Source organism: Raphanus sativus, unplaced genomic scaffold, assembly GCF_000801105.2.
Source record: "Raphanus sativus cultivar WK10039 unplaced genomic scaffold, ASM80110v3 Scaffold1589, whole genome shotgun sequence".
NCBI classification, from domain to species: domain Eukaryota; kingdom Viridiplantae; phylum Streptophyta; class Magnoliopsida; order Brassicales; family Brassicaceae; genus Raphanus; species Raphanus sativus.
The window spans coordinates 1-20,968 of record NW_026616898.1 but is presented as its reverse complement, the minus strand read 5'-3'; the positions used below and the strand labels follow the sequence as shown (position 1 = coordinate 20,968).

The 20,968-nt window shown below is 36.8% G+C and overlaps 3 protein-coding genes across 4 annotated transcripts; all 3 read right to left on the bottom strand.

Moving 5' to 3' along the window:
• Positions 1-3,345: 3,345 nt before the first annotated feature.
• On the bottom strand, positions 3,346-4,225 carry LOC130504451 (auxin response factor 1-like). Its single transcript, XM_056999061.1, has 4 exons — positions 4,146-4,225; positions 3,995-4,080; positions 3,489-3,683; positions 3,346-3,389 (listed from the first exon to the last, which is right to left on the bottom strand). The coding sequence occupies exons 1-4, from the start codon at positions 4,223-4,225 to the stop codon at positions 3,346-3,348; spliced, it is 405 nt and encodes a 134-aa protein (XP_056855041.1).
• Positions 4,226-16,909: 12,684 nt separating this feature from the next.
• LOC130504449 (uncharacterized) lies at positions 16,910-18,593 on the bottom strand. Its single transcript, XM_056999058.1, has 3 exons — positions 18,452-18,593; positions 17,637-18,373; positions 16,910-17,407 (listed from the first exon to the last, which is right to left on the bottom strand). The coding sequence occupies exons 1-3, from the start codon at positions 18,509-18,511 to the stop codon at positions 17,053-17,055; spliced, it is 1,152 nt and encodes a 383-aa protein (XP_056855038.1). The 5' UTR covers positions 18,512-18,593; the 3' UTR covers positions 16,910-17,052.
• LOC130504450 (uncharacterized) lies at positions 18,553-20,325 on the bottom strand. Of its 2 annotated transcripts, XM_056999059.1 has the most exons (3): positions 20,113-20,270; positions 19,115-20,032; positions 18,553-18,664 (listed from the first exon to the last, which is right to left on the bottom strand). In XM_056999059.1, the coding sequence occupies exons 1-3, from the start codon at positions 20,158-20,160 to the stop codon at positions 18,656-18,658; spliced, it is 975 nt and encodes a 324-aa protein (XP_056855039.1). In that variant the 5' UTR covers positions 20,161-20,270; the 3' UTR covers positions 18,553-18,655. The 2 variants fall into 2 exon arrangements, with proteins under 2 accessions (XP_056855039.1, XP_056855040.1); XM_056999060.1 differs by lacking the exon at positions 18,553-18,664 and having other exon boundaries at positions 18,674-20,032; positions 20,113-20,325.
• Between the last annotated feature and the right edge of the window lie 643 nt (positions 20,326-20,968).

The window sequence follows — 20,968 nt, the reverse complement described above, 5'->3', positions numbered from 1 at the left end:
AACAACATCCCAGGTATGGTTTCTCTGTAGAGAATCCATTCTTTCACCCATTGATCCGTTCCACTTAACCCACTCCTTTGATAACTTAGCCTCATGATAGCATCTTGGTTCCTCAATTTCCACATCTTCTGCTGCAAGAAGTGCAAATGCTACCATGCTGTAATCAGTGAATCTTGTTGGTGGAGCAGTAACACGTCTAGCTCTGTCTCTGGCTAGCTGATAACCAGCAAGTTCAACTTCCTCATTGTTTTGATCTTCTGTTGCATCGATGAACTCTTCATCAGACTCGCTAGAACTCTCAACATCAGCTCCACCTCTAGCTGAATGCTCTGTATTTGACTGATGTTGTTCAGTCTCGTTCTCTGGCCTGACATCAACACAAAACCTCAACTCTGCTTGAACCACTCGACTCTCCCTGTATCTGGGCTCTCTTTCACGTTCTTCTTCTCTGACTTCACATCTTTATACATCAACTCTTCTTGAAACACGACGTTTCTGCTAATCACACTCTTCTGTTCGTCCAAAAGCCACACCTTGTAACCTTTTGTTCCTGGAGGATATCCCAAGAAAACCCCTTTCAATGCTCTTGGTTTCAGCTTCCCTGATCATGATGAACAAAGCAAACTGAGCCAAACTTTCTCATATGTTTATATCCTGGTTTTCTGTTCAGCCACAGCTCTTCTGGTACGTTGTGATCGATTGCAGAGCTTGGAGAATGGTTGATCACATAGGCTGCTGTAGAAGCGGCTTCTGCCCAAAACTCTTCTCCAAGACCTGATTCATTTAGCATACATCTCACCTTCTCCATTAGTGTACGATTCATCCTTTCTGCAACACCGTTTTGTTGTGGTGTGTAGGTACAGGTGCGATGTCTCTCTATGCCATGTTCTCTGCAATGATCATCAAACTTTGTGTTGCAAAACTCCAACCCATTTTCTGTTCTCAGAACCTTCACCTTCTTGTTCATCTGATTCTCTACAAGGTTTTTCCACTCATAGAACTTGTCAAATGTCTCATCTTTAGTCTTCAAGAACATCAACCACACCTTCCTTGTCTTATCTCGATGATGGATAAGAAATATTATTTTCCAGACAATGATGGTGTAGTGTTTGGGGACCCCCACAGATCATCATGCACATAACCAAGAGCGTCTTCAGTGTCATGCCTCCCAAGGTTAAAACTCAGTTTCTTAGACTTCCCCATTACGCAATGTTCACAGAACTTGAGCTCCTTAACCTCGTTTCTGTTTATCAGCCCTTTTCCAGTCAAGATCTTCATGTTGTTGATGCTCATGTGTCCGAGCCTGCTATGCCACAAAGTAGTTTTATCTGACTTGTTCAACTCCGCATTGCAAGTCTCTTGCACAACAGTTTCTCCATCCATAATATACAGACCATTCACCAGGTTACCATGGAGTGCTGTCTTCTTCTGCTTGAAGTACCTGACTTTACCATCTTTGCCTTCATGCTCAAAACCAAGCTTATCAAGGGTTCCAGTGGAGATGAGATTTCTTCTCAGATTAGGCACATATCTGACATTCTTCAGCATCGTGATCGTACCTCCGTGTGTGTTGATTCTGATTGTCCCTTGTCCTTGTGACTGAACTGTATGATCATCACCCAACAAGATAGTTGTACCTCCATTATCATGTAGGTCAAAAAACCAGTCTCTACACGAGGTCATGTGAAACGTACAACCTGAATCCAACACCCAAACATCTTTTGCTTGATCACTCATGCTCAATGACTCAGCGTCAATCAACTTCTCAGTAATAACTCCTGCCTCTCCCTGACCCTCAGTTCCGAATTTCTTCTTCCTTGCATAACAGTCTTTCTTTGTGTGGCCTTCTTTCTTGCAAAACCAGCAAGTAACCCTTCATCTTGAGTTAGATCTACCTCTTCCCTTCCCATTTGATTCCCTAGGACCTTTAGAAGAAGACCTTCCTCTCTCTCTTGTACACAAGCTTGCTCCAGAATTTTTATTATCCTTAGCAGCTTCTTGAATCTCTCTTTCTCTGGATCGTACAGCTGACACGACTTCCTCCAGAGTTAGAGAGTCTCTTCCATACTTCAGAGTATGCTTGAGCTGATCATAGCTCGACGACAGAGACGTTAAGAACAAGATCGCTTGAACTTCATCTGAAACCTTCACATCAAAACTTCCAAGCTCAGCAACAATCTTGAGAAAGTCATCCACATTCTTGTCTATGCTCAATGACTCATCCATCTTGAACGTGTAGAACTTTAGCTGCAGATGCACACGGTTAGGTAGAGACCTTTCCATATACAACCTGTTTAACATCGACCACATCTCTGCAGCAGTAACACAATGCTCAATCTTTCTCATCACATGGTCACCAAGACCTCTTATCATCAATCCCATAGCTTTCTCAGATTTTTCTTCCTTTATGGGATCACGAACTGTCTTTGTCAGCGGCACAGAAGAGTCTGTTTCTTCTCCTTCAACAGGGCTCTTCTCTTCGCTTCTGGTGAGAGGAACCTCCATCTCCAACTTGTGGTCTGTGACAATGTCTTTTAGACCCAATACACGAAAATGAGCCATCATTCTTGTCTTCCACATACTGAAATCTCCAGTACCATCGAACCTGTCGATCTTCAGCCTTGAAACCCCCACAAGATCTTCAGACATCTTGTAACCAGCAAACTACCACTCCTCCTTGCGTAAAGGTCACGCCTTTAAGACAAAGCTTGTGTTTTTATGACAAAGCTTCAATCTTTCTCAACCTGATGCTAAGAACACCGAAAGTTGGAACCTTTATGATGAAACTTGATGTATTTCCACCAAAAGGTTACACCTTTCTTCTCAAAGCTTCAACCTTTACTCTTCTCTTCAACAAAGCTTGAAACTTTATGATTTTTCTTCAGAGATTTAAGCTTTCCTCAAGATCCTGAGCTCTGATACCACTTGTTATAAAACTCAGAAGAAAATGGTTCTGTTTCATGACTCTCTCTCTCTCTCTCTTTCTCTCGTGTGTTTGACAAGCAAGAAAAGAAATAAAAACAGAGACACAAGATTTGGTAACCCAGTATCAACGCATCGGTGTGATGACGTCTACTCTGGGGCCGGATTCAATCCATGCAGTATATAAATCAGGAGATGGTGTTTTCTTACAGCTCAAGAACATAGCAACAAACTCTCTCAAGCTCTCAAATGTCTTAACTCTCACACAACGTAAAGAAGACATGAACGTAAGGTTTTACAGCAAAACCCTACGTAAAGTGAATACTCTGTCGCGACCAGAAGTTTCACTTTCCTTCTTCCCTCCTTTGCCAAATCCCGGTTTAGTATGTACAATAACCAGCTTCAACTGAACCGACTTTCTTCTTAATTCAAACCGCAAGTCAGCTTCAAACGGAAACCTCTCTGAACTTGAATCACAAGAAAGCAAAAGCTTCAACAGTAGTGAATAATTAGAAAACTTTAGATATATAAACATCTTTTCTATATGTATTTATACATATACTTACAGAGGATGGATGCGTTGAACATGAAATCTAGGGTTCTGATTAACTCATGGTAGCCATTAAGAGACATGAGATCGATCTTTCTCCCAATTGGAACTCCCTCCATGTTCACTTTAACGTAGAAGCTCCCTACGCTGTTACACTCGTTCTCTTCTTCCTCCTCCTCCGCCACCGCAACCGTATAATCTGCCGCCGGATCTACAATAGAATACATGTAACAACCATGAGTTAATATTGCGTCCGAAGTATTGCGTCCCTGAGGATGCCCCAAAGCTGAGTCCGAGCCTTAGATCCGTGCTTAGGTTTCGACTACTCGAAGAGCCACCATTAAGCGCTGCATCCACTTCGGGAAAATCCGTTCAAACGTAACAGCTTCCCTTGCGTTATTGAAGATCAGACTCAGTGATATATAGTCCTATATACAGTAGAAGACTATGAAAAACATAAAGTTTCTTCTTCGTACAACGTATCAAATCTTCTCCTTCTCTCTTACAATCTTCCATAGTTACTACTATGTCTCTGCTCAGCCCTTAACTCTCCCTGTTTGCAAACGGCAACCTCACCACGAATTTCGAGGCGAGTTTGGCCTTCGTAACTGGAGTTCCAGCCAATATAATGTTCTCACTAACTTTTGTCCTTCTCGTCTACGCTAAGTGCTACCTCATCGATCTCGGGTCAAGAACCCGCGACAGAACACGGCAAGACTCGAAGGGAGAGTACGATGAGTTGGGTCCATCCATCGTCCACAGGAAATGATTCTAACTGTTTCTGGTTCGTGGTGGTGAGTTTGGTACGATCTATATCCCCTTGCTGAGATGGGAATTGAAATTATATGTTGTTATTGTGGTTGTTTCTTGTCGTTTGACGTCAAAGCTATGAAAAAAAAATTCGTTATGTGCCTTGTCATTTAAGCAAAAAAAGGAAAGAAATTTAGGCAATAAATGTTTTTTTCTTCAAATCGCTCAGAGAGTGACACGTGGAATGGAGCATTTTCATGTATTCTGGTGAAAACCGTTTAAGGAAAACCTTAAAAATGCTTTTCCTTTAATATATAGGGGATTATTAGTTTTAACTCGATAAAATATTTCATACGATTACAGCAGATACTCCATAAAATCTTTCCCGATGTGTTTTTTTACTTTTTTACACCGTGTCCGTGACTCAAAAAATGGTCAATAGTAATTTGAAGTTGACCAGAAAAATTACATATAATAACTATATGAATCCATACATCGACAAATATATTAGTTTGTACCAATAAATCAAATATGAAGTTGGCGATACATTACGCTAATTAAGTTTCGTTTTAGAACTGTTTAGTTAGACATGATGCAACAACTTTGAAGAATACACTTAACGCATATGTAGGATGTAGCAAACCTTCATTATGAGATTGATTAACCTTACGTGGAACTGTGGAAGTCACTCATCTCCCCACAACCATATCAAACGGCTATGATTCGCGAAGCTATTGCTTGGTAAACATGTGTTACTGTGTTACAGTCTCTATAAGTCCATATCCGATCTTTATGGTTTGTCTTCTCTTAACGTATATGCTTTGTTTTCGAAACAGAGTGTTGAAAATGGCTATGTTGCAGTGAATGTGTTTGGACAGAGCTCGAGATTACAACCATTGAGTACAGAGAATGAAGAGCGAGATGAATTGATGTCTATATGTGATTACATTCTTAAGTTATTCCAAAATATCTTGGTGCTAAGGTTGAGGTAAACTATACGATTCACAACTATCTTACTTGCGCCTCACGCTATCTATACTTTTTTTTTGTAACTTAAACGTTTGATCTTGTTGTTGTTCCAGTTTACAGATTTAAGAAACAAAGCTAAGATTCGATATTCTCATGAATATTCGTGCTTTGAGAAAACTCGATAATTTGCTAATGGTAAGTCCAATACTCGAATCAAGATTCACGAGTATCAATATGATTGGTTTTGATTTTGATTATTGTAGGAGATATTGGATGGTTTTACGGACATTAACCATTAACGACTCAAGTCTCAGTGACATGTGAAGATGCAAGAAGAGCTTGCAGATGTCAATAGTTTTCCGTGACTAACTAGGCGATGAAATCACTGATGCTGGAGGCATTAGTCGTTACTACATAAGGCATGCGGAGTGGTGGGTTACCATGTGGATGCAAGGATATGCTGAGATGGAGAAGAATAAACTGAGGGTTTATGTCTTGATGTAGTCGTTGAAGTAGTTGATGATGCAGTGTGTGTCAGAGAGTGAACCAGGAGGCATGCGGAGTGGTAGAGACCATGTGGACGCGAGATGCTGAGCTGGCGTGGGATAAACTTGAGGAGCAAGTTTATACCGTGGAAAAAAGGTAAGAGATAAACTTGGGGAGCAAGTTTATGCCTTGAGAAATAAGTACATTCCAAGAAAAGGAAAGTGTACTTATTAATACGGAAGTTGTCCATATATCCATGTTGCCTTGGAGACTAGGTTTCAGGAACGTGGAGATCACTATAAAAGAGCTATAGAGTCGTGGGTATTCCAATAAGACATTGGGGGCTATTGTTATAGAGAAAGGGTAAAAATCCCTTAGGGTGTTCTTGGGTCGTGCCGAAGCAGTTGCTGAGGTACTTGACGGTGGAGAGACATGAGCGGGTAGCTTAGGAATTGTTCAGTGGCGTGTGTTAGGGTGTAACACTAGACGTGTAAAGTTGATTAAGCAGAACTTGTAATTGAGTTGTACAAGACGATTTCTAATAAAGCTATTGGTGTGTGCTTGTGTATTATCTTTCTGGTTTACCTTCTGCATTACTTAATTTTGGTGTTATATTTGCACTTACAACATGGATATTCATGATTCTTACCTCACTACTCTCCCAAAGGTATATATGTATATACGTTACTGTCTGAATTATCAATACTATTAAAACTTGATCATGACCATTTTGTAAAAAATTATGTCCAATTTATTTTATAAATTTATCTAAATGATTATCTAAATATATCATGTAACCACCTTAATTTATATACAAATATGATTACAAATTAAAACACAAATATAATTATAAGAAAATGTAAATATAAAAATTAAATTTCTAAAAAAAAGTTAAAAAACAGAAAATATATTTTCCTTTTGAAAAGGCGGATCAAGAATCTAGTTATCTATGTTAAAACTATAGTAATCAATAAGGTGTTTTTGTCTTTTTTCGAATAGGTGGGCAAGCAAGTGTAAGAGACATGATATACAAGAAACTGGGCACTGTTGAGAAGTTTTATCCAGACCAGCTTATCGATATTTATCGGAGCACGAGGCGCTTGAGCTCGCGCCGACAAAGTCGAGGCGTCACTGGTTTATGGTAACATGGAGGTGTAAGACTGGAGGGTTGAGTCACTCTAAGTCCTCATGGGACATGATGGAAGGTGATGCTGAACGTGAGAATGACAACCTCCCGGCTCGAGCCGGGGGACCAGGAGCTTACTCTTTTGTCTCAAGCAGAGATACCCTGAACTCTCGCAGACCTCAATTGACATCTGCAAGATTCAGTATAACCGAGTGAGTAATACCTAAAATCTTTTTTTTTTACATTTTTTTAAGATCCTGAAGGAAACATTGAAATTGTATATTTTGATGATCAGTATATCATGTGTTATTTTTGTCTTGAACATGATATGGGAAAGGCGTTAGTGTCGGAACAGTGAGGAACAGATATTATTAGGGTTTCAATACTAGTTTTTTATTCTTTGGAGCACCAACAAAAAAAAAAATTATTTTACATTCTCTGGATGTAATAAGAGTACAAAACAAAAACATTTTACTAAATTTATTGTAAACAAACTTGACCGTTTTTTTTGTTAAGTACATCCCTAAATCTCTCAACACTACTTTAAGAACATAGTGATTGTGACAGTGAAGATGATGATGAATCAGAAAGAAGCTTAAGCCACATTTGGAACAAATTTAAAGCTATGATTGGTGTAAATCTTTTGGGGTGTTGGCCTGTAGGTTTTAATATTTTAAAATTATATACCTATATACTTTTCAAAGTAGTTTCAGCAACTTCTTTCAGACTCAATGTGAGGGCCTTTTTCAAACCTTCTAGAGTAGATTCAAGACCAAAGTTATTGCCACGAGAAAAAGTCATCTCTCTCTCACACACTCCTTTTGTCCTCTGTTTCCAAACCATGTTTCTCCATTTTACCGAAAATCTTGTGACCAAATTTGTACACAAGATTCTTTACAAGACATCAAGTACTTTATTTAGCCTTAACTGAATAAATACCCCATTACTGTTTCTACCAGTACCAACCACATCAATGTTATTATTTTACTAAATTAACTTATAGAAAAAGAAAGATAACATTCTCCAAAAAAAGGAAAGATAACATACAGTACAATTGTAAACCAAACTATCATCCAGCCAAGATATGTATATAATATATGTATGTAGAAGTAGAATAAAAGATACGTATAAATCTTGTGACAGATGAAAAAAAGAAAAATATTGTGATCGAACTTGTACACAATACATCTTTACTATGCACCAAGTAAAACAGTTTTAGCTTCAATATTTTTCCAAAACAAAACAGTGCAATTGAGTTTGAAAAGACATGTGTGTATCTAGACGTAGAAACTATACATACAAATACATAGAGCCTTAAAACCACTATGTTTGACGATCGTTCCTTTAGTAGTTTAGTTCCATGAGGTGCATCACGAACGGTTTTAGCTGTATTTTCTAAAACAAAACAGTTATATCGAGTTTTTAAACTGTATACTATGTTTGTATCTAGACGTAGAAATTCTATATACACATACATAGGTTCTTTCTTTTGTCAGTATCAAAACCGAGATAACAACAAAAGATCTGGTTAAAACATTCCTACGTCTAACCACGGATGTGGCAGCTCGATTGGTTTAAGCGCAGCCGTTGGTGGTGTTGCGCTCCTGGGTTCGATCCACCGTAGGAGGAATGTCCAGGGCCTTAACAGGTACAGACACAGGCTGGCTCCGGGCCTAGGTAGGGGGATTAGGGCCAAAGGCCCGAACCTCCGATCTGGTTAATCAAAAAAAAAAAAACATTCCTACGTCTAGATACACACATATTATATAGCATTTCTAAGTCTAGATATAAATATGCAATAATAAAATCATCCAACATATCTCATAGACATCATATATTTGTGGACATATATACCACTGAACACAAATATCAATGTTTTGAATGACTATGCATTATTTTCTTTTGATTACCTCAAATATGGTAACATTTAAACTGCACAGCAATGACAACAAAGAAAAGATTCTCCTAAATTTGAACATAGTTTTCTTTTCTAATCAATGACTCCATGTTTTGTAATCAGTTCTCTCTTCTACTTAATTGATTTTAGATATTAGCTAGTTACTCTAGTTCTCTCACATTTTTTTTTTGCTAAGAATTCCCTCAGTTTTTTTATTTTTTGCTAAAAAATTCTCTCAACTTTGCTCATAACCTTTTTTCCATTGCTCAGTTTGTTTGATGCTTTTTTTTTTGAAAAATGGCTTACTATTGAATACTAGAAATTTTACAAGAAAATGACACAACTGTAGAGTTCAGAATGAAAAGATAACCAAAGTGATTGACAAGCGAACACAAATTTTAAAAGCAGAACATAAATGAAGATAAAAACTTGATGGAATTTAAGTTCTAGAGAGATTGACGGTCAGCACTACCTCGTCTACGTCTTCCCTTCTTACCAATAGTGAACCACTCTATATCTTTTGATTGTGACATTTTAATCTACACACCATTGATACCCTTAGTAATATATTTACGATATATGCATGCTATCATTTCAAAAATGAACATACAAGTTATTTGTATCGTTCGTGGTTACAAACGCAACCAACAAGATTGGATCGGATCGGACCCATTGTAGACATGGAACCAGAACCTAATTAGTCTATTAATTACCTACATACCTAAAAGAAAAGTAAGATGAGACTAAATGGATAGCAATCGTGTTTGTTTTATGTGTCCATAGTTTGTAAATCATTATTATTGAATAATTTTAAATCTTTCGTGATAGAAAGATTTTATCTGATATCTATTAATCAGGGATTTATTTCCTTTTTAATTTGAAAATAATGGCTAAATATATTTTTTGTTGTATATATTTTTGATGATGATAAGAAATCTTTAAGTAATAATTATAATAACATATCTTTTAAAGCTCGAGATTTTATTAAACCCAGTTATAAAATAGTGACAATATTTTTTGTTTTATTTGTTTCAAACTTTTTTAAATTAATTAGATAAATATTTTTGATAATTACATTGTGTATAATATAAATATGGGTTTTGTACTATTTTCAAAAAGAAACCAAGACCATTATATTTGAATGAATAATTTTGATAACTATATTGTGTTTAATATAAAGATGCAATTTGTCATATTTTAAAATAACAAAACAAACGCTATTCTATTTGAATTACTTCCCCAAAATATTTTCAAAAAGAAACCAAGACCATTATATTTAAATTTTACCTAGAATTTTATACATTAACAATATATATGTGATGTCTAATATTCCACAAGTACTGTATATGTTAAATATCATTTCAGATTGTAGGTAAAATAATAGAAAATGACATCGTATACCTACACTATGGTTACATGGTAATCTATATTCACTCAAGTAAAACAGTATAAATAGCTAGGTAGTTACAATTAGTTTCCATAAGTTTTTAATTAAAATTTAAATACCATGGCATATGGATGTAATTTTTGTGGAAAACTTAGGGCTAAATAAAAAATATACTTCTATTTTAATAGATTAGATATATTAAGGATGACCCAAATAATGTAACTAGGTTCTCGTTACAAAGCAATTATATAACTAGGTGATTCATCCACATATATATAAAACCTAAATTCTAATAGTTATTCATATTTATTTTTGTTTAGTTTAGTGTTTTATTTTAAATTATTTTAGTTAAACATGTTATTTTGTGAGTTATTGAATTGTGATGTTTTAATATACTTTATTTTCAGAAATTTAATTTTGCTATGATATTTGTTTCTAAAGTTCTAATTTGATTTTAATCTTATGTAGTTAGTTTTTTTATTATTTGTATAGTTCTTTCAGTTATAATTTATATTTTATATTTTATCATCACAAATACTTACCATTTTATAAACAAATAAAATTAAAAATATTGTTTAAAATCAGTTTAAAATTTCATTATTTAAAATACAACTTTACATTTAAAAGGTACACATAAACATAAATTAAATTAAAGCTATCTAATGTTTTAGAAAATTTTATTTATAAATAACATATTTGATTTTACTTTATGAAGCAACATTGAATATAAATTGTATATACCACATTCTAAACCGAAATATCAATACATGTGAAGTAAAAAAACATTACAAATACTAAAGTTTTAGGTAGCTATATTACATATTATAAATGTTGTCTCGGTAAAATATTTAGTTAACTAAGTTATTTGAAATATTCATTTTATGATATTCGCTTCGATATTTCATTTATTCAAAGATGAATGAATTTATATACCAAAATGATGGCTGTGTAGTTTTACAAAGAAAAAATAATGTTTCGTGAATAAAGTAGTATCTTAGATATTGAACTATTTAAACTGATGGTTCAAACTTCAAAGAATTAATTATTTATTTATATAAAAAATTAAAATCCATATATCATTAAGTTGAGAATTTTTAATTTTATTAAAAATTATTGATTATAAATTAAAAAGTGATTAAAATAGAGTTAATAGTAATTATGATGTTTGAGTAATGTGAAAAAATTATAAATAAGATTTTTAAAAATTATATCCTACACAAAAATGTTTCTACCAAATTTCTAAATAAGATAAAAATGTTTTTATATCTTAAAATATATTTATTACTAATTTAATGTATTTAGTTTACTAATGAGAGATTAGAAATTATCATGTCATAAGAAAACTGATTTAAACAATGTTATTTAGGAAAGCAATTATAACTTTGGGATTTTAAGGGGAATTATTATTTTTTAATTAAAATATGTTATAAATATAAAAGAAGCTGTTATATATTTATATATTAAATATATTATCTTTTTGTTATTACATTATTTTGATATATAAAAATAATTAGTTTTTCTTAAGTTATAGTTTAGATGTATTTTATATGTTTTATACTATTTATAATACATATTTATATTATATTCCTTTTTGGTTTTTATATATATCTTTTTATTAAATTACAAGATTTTTATATAAAAACTGTAATGATATATTTATATTAAAGATATTGTATTTTTATATTAAAATCCTTTTGAGTTGTATAAAGGAAATTCATTTTTATTAAATTACATGTTATTAAAATGTTATATATTTATTAAATATATTTCCTTTTTGATAAAAGGTGATTTTTTTCATCAAATGGTAATTCTATTACTCATGCTTGATGGTGGTCTTGGGAACCAGACCGGAATAGAATAACCAATGTAATACAAATCCTTGTAAATGATTTTGCTATCTTAACTAATGAATCAAATGATATATTTTGAGAATGAGGAATAAAAATTAGCGAGAACTCCGTGAATCTGTCCTTCAATATCTTCAGCTGCTTTAGTTCAGTAGATAAGTTTGGCCATGCTCAAGGGTTGTGGATCATCAAGACTAAATCCCTACAGTCAGTGCCAAAAGATTGACAAGTCGATAGCCTTAGCATGCACTCTATTGCCCATGATAACTCCTCAAGTTCTGGATGTAATGGTGAGATGTGTCGCCTCTTGTTCTTTGCATCCAGTAACTAGATTACTCCTCTTGAGTTTGTCCATATCAATCCATAACCAATAAAGAGTGCGTCATGTAAATTTGGAAATAAATATTAATAAAGTTAATTAAAAATATCAATGATAATATTTTAACAATAAATTTTATTGATTAATGTTATCATTGTAGTTAATCATTCTAAAAATAAAGATGAATACGATAGGTATGAAATTGACTTCTCAAACATATAAATATATTGAAAAATGACATAAAAGCAAACTTTCTTTGTTTTCACCAACATTTCGTGTTAGTCAATAAATTAAGCGCCAAATCGCAGGAACAAGACCAAACATCCGCCATGAATCACCTCCTCTGGCCTTTACCGTTTCAGGTTCAGTTACCTAGCTCTTTCTCCAGAAGTAATCATCTTGAAGTCACATGTATGCCACCACGTACGTGTCCCCCAAGGTTGCAAGAAAATGTTTCGACGACCACGTCGATCGTGTTTAAGGACGTTGTTTCATGCATGGAACAACATCATTGTTTGAACCGAAATCGGTGCTTCGTAGGGGTAGACTGATTTCGATGGTGGGATTAGGAGAGGTCTTCATAATGAGCTTGAACTGGATAGATGGAGAGTAAAAGATGTGTAATATGTTATAGCTGGATCCGATGAAGGGTTGCCTACGTACCCCGAAAGGGGATCAAGCCAATCGTAGTTCTACAACGAAAGGTCACAAGTGCTTAGAAGAAAGCATGTGATTTGGTGTTTCTCTCTAAAAAGTGAGAAGAGAGGCAAGATCTCAAAGAGAGGATCCTTCTTAAGGAGGGGATGCCTCCTTATTTATAGAAGGATGAGGTCTAGGGTTTTCCTAGTCACCTCCTTTTAAATGGGCTGAGCCCATTATCTTATAGGCCTTGTTGGGGGTAAAACCCATGTCCAACAGTAAGCCCCCCCCAGTTCGTTGAGAGAGATGAAGTTGATCTCTGCGAATTTTACGAAGAGGTTTATAAGACAATGGACTCAGCGCATTTACATTTAACGATCCAAGCGAGTTTACTTTGAACTTGTGCCTAGTAGAAGGCAAGTTTAAATAAACTCGTGCTTAGGAGTCGTAGCTCGGCGAGTAACTCGTGCCTAGTGGAAGGCAAGTTTACCGTGCTTCGGCGTATAACTCGTGCCTTGTAAAAGGCGAGTTTATCAAACCCATGCCTAAGAACTATAGCTCGGCGAGTAAGCCATGCCTAGTAAAGAAAGAGTTTACTAAACTCGTGCTCGATAAAGGCGAGTTGTCGGTAACTCGTGTCTAGAAAAAGGTGAGTTGAATGAAACTCATGTCTAGTAGAAGACAAGTTTATTCAACTCGTACCTAGTAAAAGACGAGTTTACGACTAACTCGTGCCTAGTAAAAAGCAAGTTTGTAAACCCATTTCTGAAAAAGGTAAGCTGTACTCGTGCCTTAGCGTAAGTAACTTGGCAAAAGTCCAAATTCAATTAGGATCAGAGAGACAAAATCATACCAGAACCTTGCCTCTGTTACATGGCAATGTGATGAGCTCTCAGCGAGAAACTGCGCCGTGTGCCGACCAAAAGCCTCCACTTGTGTATCTTCCCTCAACTCGAAATTATGATCGACAAAGAGTTGCAAAGGGAAGCGAGATGAATCTTCTCCTCCACGTCCGAGTATCCGCAAGACTCTCAACCTTGTGGTCGTGTAACCGCGGTCCCGAGTAACTGCGTATCGAGTAACCGTGAGAGAACGAGTCGAGTAACCGCAAGAGATCGAGTCGTGCCGAGTAACCGCGAGAGAGCGAACTGTGCCGAGTAACCGCGAGAGAACGAACCGTGTCGAGTAACCGCGAGAGAGCGAACAGTGTCAAATAACTGCGAGAGAGCGAACGGTGACGAGTAATCGCGAGAGAGCGAACGGTGCCAAGTAACCGCGAGAGAGCGAACGGTGTCGAATAACTGCGAGAGAGCGAATGGTGACGAGTAACCGCGAGAGAGCGAATCGTGCTGAGTAACCGCGAGAGAAACGAACTGTGTCGAGTAATCGCGAGAGAGCGAACGGTGACGAGTAATCGCGAGAGAACGAACCGTGTCGAGTAACCGCGAGAGAGCGTACCGTGCTGAGTAACCGCGAGAGAGCGAACCGTGTCGAATAACCGCGAGAGAACGAACCGTATCGAGTAATCGAGAGAGCGAACGGTGACGACCAAACGGCCAAACGGACTCCGAGTCCAATCTTCTTCGAAGATACTTCTCCATGCCCCACGGTGGGCGCCAATTGTTTGAACCGAAATCGGTGCTTCGTAGGGGTAGACTGATTTCGATGGTGGGATTAGGAGAGGTCTTCATAATGAGCTTGAACTGGATAGATGGAGAGTAAAAGATGTGTAATATGTTATAGCTGGATCCGATGAAGGGTTGCCTACGTACCCCGAAAGGGGATCAAGCCAATCGTAGTTCTACAACGAAAGGTCACAAGTGCTTAGAAGAAAGCATGTGATTTGGTGTTTCTCTCTAAAAAGTGAGAAGAGAGGCAAGATCTCAAAGAGAGGATCCTTCTTAAGGAGGGGATGCCTCCTTATTTATAGAAGGATGAGGTCTAGGGTTTTCCTAGTCACCTCCTTTTAAATGGGCTGAGCCCATTATCTTATAGGCCTTGTTGGGGGTAAAACCCATGTCCAACAATCATCATGGCGCTATATGCGGTACACGGGTTTTGCTTATTCTCAGGGATGATTACTTGTGGAGTACTTTATAAACTGAAGCAAAAGCATATTTACCTCGCTCTTAGCAGCATGTACCACTTCCCGGGTGATCAATTCAAGTCAATGAATTATTGGGTTGTGGCCATACCACCACTGAGCTCTGATATCAATGACATGCATTATTTACTTTGTTTACTTCAAATAAACTAAACATTGAAGTTGCAGAGCTTCAAGAAGATTCTCCTATATTTGAACACAATTTGTCTTCTTATTAAATGCTTCTCTTTTTTTCTGCCTATAAAATAAACACAATTTCTATTAGACCAAACCACCAAAAAGAAAGATAACGCCAAGAAGAAAAAACAGAGAAAAGAAAATGAGTTCAGTACGTAATTTTTTGATCCGTCACGTTAAAGAGGGCTACAAGACTGCGGTTAGGGAAGCTAAACGTGACGGGAAAGCTGCAACAATGTACATTGCCGGAGCCGATTATGTCAAGACAGTTCTAGGCATAGAGGGAGAGTATACCGCCGGTGAAGATCACAACAGGAGCAAGTATGTGATCATGGATTACGAGTACAAGGTCACGGTGGAAAAGACCCTCGAGAATGGAGAGGTTACCTACGAAGAGGAAACAACAAATTATCTCTTGAGGAGCTTGAAAAGAGATAACCGTTGCTCACTCACGCTTGAATACGGCCAGCTGTCTGACACCATAGCTGAGGTGGCTGCATGAGGAAGATGCTTGAAGAAGAAGAAGAAGATCGTGAGTGTTTTAAGTTGTATTGGTATCTGTTAAATATGTTTGTTTTGTATGTTTTTTTTAAATGTAATTTGTGTGTTTAAATGAATAAACGATCTTCATTTAAAATATGGTAACTACTTGAAACCCCTTCTAAAAAAAAAAAAAGAAACCCCTTCTACTTGTGACCAACCAAACAACTAGTTTGTGTCTTAGATCAACTCAAGAAGCGACTAACTCAGAAAGAGACATAATCTCTGTTTCCTTCTTCTTCTGATATCTACTTGAACGCTTCTACAAAGATGCTAAACCCTTGGATGTTGATGAATGTGATGAACAATGCAAGTTGATGTATTCCAAGAGAGATGGAAGATATGATCATGTGTTAAACACGATACATTGGTACGATACATTCAAGTTATGCTACAAAGGTCATTTTAAAAAGTATTTAGTTAGACATGATGCGACAACTTTGAAGGATACACTTAACGCATTGTAGAAAACCTTCATTATGAGATTGACTAACCTAACGTGGAAGTCACGCCTCTCCACACAATCTGATCAACCGACTATGATGCGCCACACAATCTATATGGTTCGTCTTCTTTTCTTTCTTTTTTTTTCCTTTTAAGAAAGATTTTATATATTGTTGATACTTCAAATAGAACTGTGGGTTCTAGAAGTAATAAGAAAGTGCAGTAAAAACTTGTCTTCTCCGGTTTAATCTTACTACTAAGAGATTTCTCCAAGTCTTGAAACAAAAGAGACCGAGAAAGGCATCAAACACCCAATCCCAAAAGGCCAAAGATTTCTAAGCATATAAAACTGGAAGTTAAGAGAAGGGTTTCACATCATGCAGCAGAAAAGGTTCTAAAAAGCAAACCAAACCAATCCTTCTCCTATCAGCATATGGCCATTTACTTGGACAAGAAGATATCCAAAAGCTGAACATCTCACCACTTGTTTGTTCCTTTAGACTCGAATATTCGACCTATCTATACGTATATATCATGTAGAAAAAGAAGCTGATTGACCATATCTTCAGCCAATGATTAATCCTTGTCATTATGGTGGACCATCTTTTTAAAGGTGGTTCTTGTTCTCGAGATCATCTCTTCCTAGTATGTGTCTTCTCTCTTTGGACAGCTCTTTCTAGCTATATATATATATATATATATATATTATTTTTTTTTTTTTTTAATCCAGGAGTAGAAATAATATAGAGCCATTGAAAAACGCAATGGATGATGATCCAGGGATTTTACTACTGATCAGATAGTACACAAGTTGGGAGCTAACAGTACCAAGATGGTAATTAAGAAGACACGTCTACTGCAAATTTTCTTTTTAGTTTTTCTAAAACATAACAACTTAGAGAGGAAACGGAGGAAGCCAGTGAGGAGCCCAGAGAGGAAGCATAAAACCTTGGCCGCTAGGTGAATCAGAGGTAGCAGGCTTGGGTTTGAAGGAACGTGGGGTTCTAGTGGCGATATTGTAAACACCATAACCTTCACCAAAGCCTTCACCGACGAAATAGATGGAGTTAGGGTTTAAGCCCGGGAATAAGCTGGCATTGACACAAAAAGGCTCGTTATCGCCGAGGAACATGCAGAGATCACCAATGTCTTCTGTGTAACACATGTTCATATCTTCCTCTTCTCTAAACACCATGAACCGCTTTGTGCCACCACAGTCGAATCTTAATGCCTTGATACTCTGGATATACCTGCCAAACCAAGTCAAAATGGATACTTTACGAGACTTTTGTTATTTCAAATATAAGACATTTTACATATCTTTTAACTTTATCAAAAACTATATAGCGAATTATAATGTTTTTATTTATAATTAAATTCTTAATATCTGCGCATTAAAGCAAATATCATATATTATGAAAATAAGCTTGTAATAATAGCAAATAGCAAATAGCAAATAGACAAAGAGAACCTCGTTACCATTTGACTAGGAATCGTTGTCCTGAGGGAGACTCCACAAGGTGTTGTGTCTTATGACAAGAATCCAAAAGCTGCAACTCGGAATGAGAAAACTGAGGAAGGTTGTGAAAGCGGAACTCATGGAACTCAGGCTTCGTGGATTCAAGACCATCCCAAGACCACAAGTGGTGGCCACCAGAACTTGGCATGTAGAACCTTTGATCTCTCTTGGAATACATCAACTTGGATGGTTCAAAATGATCGAATACATTATGAGGCAAAATGAGATGGACCGCCTTAGTGTCACTCGGCTTATATATACTCACCGGACGTCCCGTAAACTTGACAGCCACAAGGTAGTCTTCTTCCTCTTGAGGAGAAGAGGACATTGCCACGCCACTTACCAAGTCAGCTTGACAACTAATTATATCAGGCCTAGGAAGCAGAGGGATGAACTTGGGTTTGGATTTAAAGCTCAAGGGGTTGCAGAAGTCACTGATTAGTATGGAACGTTTGCCCCATAGAAAAACTCCCCATCCATTGGAACTTCCCACCAGCGAAGACCCAACCAACTCTTTGGGAAATGGCATATCACCGACGATGATATGTTCTTCTTTGGCCGGGTCAAACATGTGGAGCTGTGTCATTACTCCTGGGGATTCTTCATCACCTTCTTTACCACAACAGGTGACACGATACAACAAGTAAGGGTTGGTGGTGGTGGAGGAGGAGGAGAACGTTCGAAGTGTTTGGCATCTCTGTGGAAGAGTGCAGAGTAGACATCAGAAGAAGAAGTACAAAAAATAGAGAAAGAGATTGACGAGAAGCAAACTTACCAGGGCAAGTTTGCGGAGAGAGGGCTTGGAAGAGAGGCTGGGAAGCAGAGACGAAGACATTAGCTTGGCCTGCTCTCAAAAGGGTTTCTGAGTTAGTCTCTTCTTGAGTCTGGATCTAAGACGATACAAAGTACTTTGGTTGGCCACAAGTAAAAGGGTTTTCCATTTCTTTTCTCCATTTTCCTTTTTTTCTTCCTTCCCTTATTATATAATCTTGTCACAAAGAAAAAAAAGAAAAATCTTATGATCAAATCTGTACAAAAGATTCTTTACATTTTTTTTCTTTTTCTTTCTCCCCACGCCTATCAATTATTATCATTTTAAATACCCCCACATTAACTATTCCAACCACATCCATATTTTAGATTTCATAATTTTTATTTAAAGAAAAAATAAAGATAGTAGCTAGTACAGTGGAAAACCAAACATAGTTCAACACAAATTAGAGACATAATAATCTTGGCATAAACTAGTGAAAGACAGAGTAACTACTAGCTAGAGAGACATTGGAGGGATCCAGTGAAAGGCAAGTGATGCCGTGGAGAAGGATGCAGGAAACTTGGGACGGAAGGAACGTGGTTTTCTAGTAGAGATATCGTAAACACCAAAGCCATCTCCTGCGAAATAAATTGAATTAGGGTTTAAGCCAGGAAAGGAGCTTGCCTTGACACAAAAAGGCTCATTATTCCCCAAGAATATGCAGAGATCACCAATGTCCTCTGTGTAAGACATGACCCTTGTTTCTTCTTCCTCTCTGAACACCATGAAACGCTTTGTTCCGCGACACAAGAAGGTCATCTTCTTGCCCGGTTGGTGGTTCTGAGCGTACCATTTAATTAGGAAACGTTGCCCTGAGGGAGACTCTACAAGGTGCACAGTCTTGGAACATGAGTCCAATAGCTCCCACTCAGACTGGGTCAACTCAGGTTGGTTGATGAACCGCAACTCTTGCACCTCGGAGCCGGTCATATCCTCCTCGAAGAAAGCATCATAGGAAACCAAGAATTGGCCGCCAACACTAGTGGTGTAGAACTTTTCATCCCTCTTTGAATACATAACCTTTGACTGATTAAAATGTTGGAGAAAGGTCTTGAAGTGGACCGAACCAGAGTCCTTGTGTTTGCCACCAGGCCTAAAGAAGTTGATCACAGGTCCTAAGCAGTTGATGGCCACTGCAAAATCATGGCTCTGGTCAGGTGAACAAGTCATGGCAGCGTTAGTGATGGCAAGCTGTTGGGCAGGAATATTAGGCTGACCCGTGGGATGTAAAGGAATGGTTTTAGGGTTTGATTTGGAGCCACAAGGACTGTAGTAGTCGCTAATATACAAGACTTTATCTTTCTTACCATCAGACCGGGCCTTGAAAACGACCCAACCATGGGACATTCCGACCACAAAACACTCTCCACGAAACTCCAAGGGAAGTGCCTTGTCTCGTACAATCACTTCATCTTCCTTGACCGGGTCAAAATAGTGGATGTCGCTTCTTAAATGAAGATCCTCGTCAAGATTTCCATAAATTGTTTTACCATACACTAAGTACGGGTTGGTGGAGGAGAACATCCGAAAGGTTTGGTATCTCTGTGGAAGTTTGTACAAAGTAGACATCAGAAGAAGAAGAAAACAGAGAGATAATAGAAAAACTAGAGACAGAGAACTACCAGAGCCTGTTTGCGGATAGAGAGGTTGAGAAGCAAAGACGAAAACATAGCTTTGGCCTGCACTGTGCCGCTCTCGAAAGGGTTTCTCAGTTTGATTGGCCACAAGAAAAAAGAAGAAGGGTTTTCACTTATGTGTCTCTCTCCTTTCCTTCCTCTGTTTCCACGTTCTCTACTTTCCTTTTGTTTTTTACTTTCCCAAGTTACATAATCTTGTCACTTGTGACAAAGGTAAAGTAAAATCTTGTGATAACGTCATTCATTTAATGATTAGCATATGTTAGAATTGAAAACCAAACAAAATTTATTCAGCCAAAGTTTGTAAAGCATATTTGAAAGGTAAAAGAACATGTATCTCAACTTCTCACCCACCTTTTTTTTTTATACTAATACATTACCCTAACTTTTTAGAAACTCTGGGATGGAGGTGGTCTCACCACTGATGACCACCCTATCAACTATCATCATACTCAACTAGATCATGACCCGCTCGACCGAGCGGGAGTCAATTTTTATCTTTGTTTTTATTAAATGTTATACATGATCGCAATGTGTATTAATATAAAATTTTGATAAATAACAATGTGTATTAATGTGTTTAAATAAGCAATGTGTTTAATTACTAAATTTGATTTTTAAAATTTATGATAACGTAAAGTAATTTTTTCTATATTATTTAAAATACATAGTGCTATATATTTTGTATTTTCAACATTTATCATACAAAACTTACATTGGGATATTATTTATATGAAAATATGTGTAACACAATATATTTATATATTATATAAACATATGCACACCCGCACGGGTTTTATTTTTAAAATGTATTCTATATTATTTTGTTTTATGTAGTATC

What these genes read in the sequence shown, in the direction of transcription:
- LOC130504449 (XM_056999058.1), bottom strand. Translation starts at nt 18,511, where the DNA reads ATGTCTTCGTCTCTGCTTCCCAGCCTCTCTTCCAAGCCCTCTCTCCGC. An exon ending in CTCTCCGCAAACTTGCCCTG is followed by an intron (nt 18,374 to 18,451) that starts GTAAGTTTGCTT and finishes ACTCTTCCACAG; the next exon opens with AGATGCCAAACACTTCGAAC. An exon ending in CAACGATTCCTAGTCAAATG is followed by an intron (nt 17,408 to 17,636) that starts GTAACGAGGTTC and finishes TTGGTTTGGCAG; the next exon opens with GTATATCCAGAGTATCAAGG.
- LOC130504451 (XM_056999061.1), bottom strand. Translation starts at nt 4,225, where the DNA reads ATGGATGGACCCAACTCATCGTACTCTCCCTTCGAGTCTTGCCGTGTT. An exon ending in GGCTGAGCAGAGACATAGTA is followed by an intron (nt 3,684 to 3,994) that starts GTAACTATGGAA and finishes ATTCTATTGTAG; the next exon opens with ATCCGGCGGCAGATTATACG. An exon ending in GTTCAACGCATCCATCCTCT is followed by an intron (nt 3,390 to 3,488) that starts GTAAGTATATGT and finishes TTGTGATTCAAG; the next exon opens with TTCAGAGAGGTTTCCGTTTG.
- LOC130504450 (XM_056999060.1), bottom strand. Translation starts at nt 20,160, where the DNA reads ATGTTTTCGTCTTTGCTTCTCAACCTCTCTATCCGCAAACAGGCTCTG. An exon ending in CTATCCGCAAACAGGCTCTG is followed by an intron (nt 20,033 to 20,112) that starts GTAGTTCTCTGT and finishes AAACTTCCACAG; the next exon opens with AGATACCAAACCTTTCGGAT.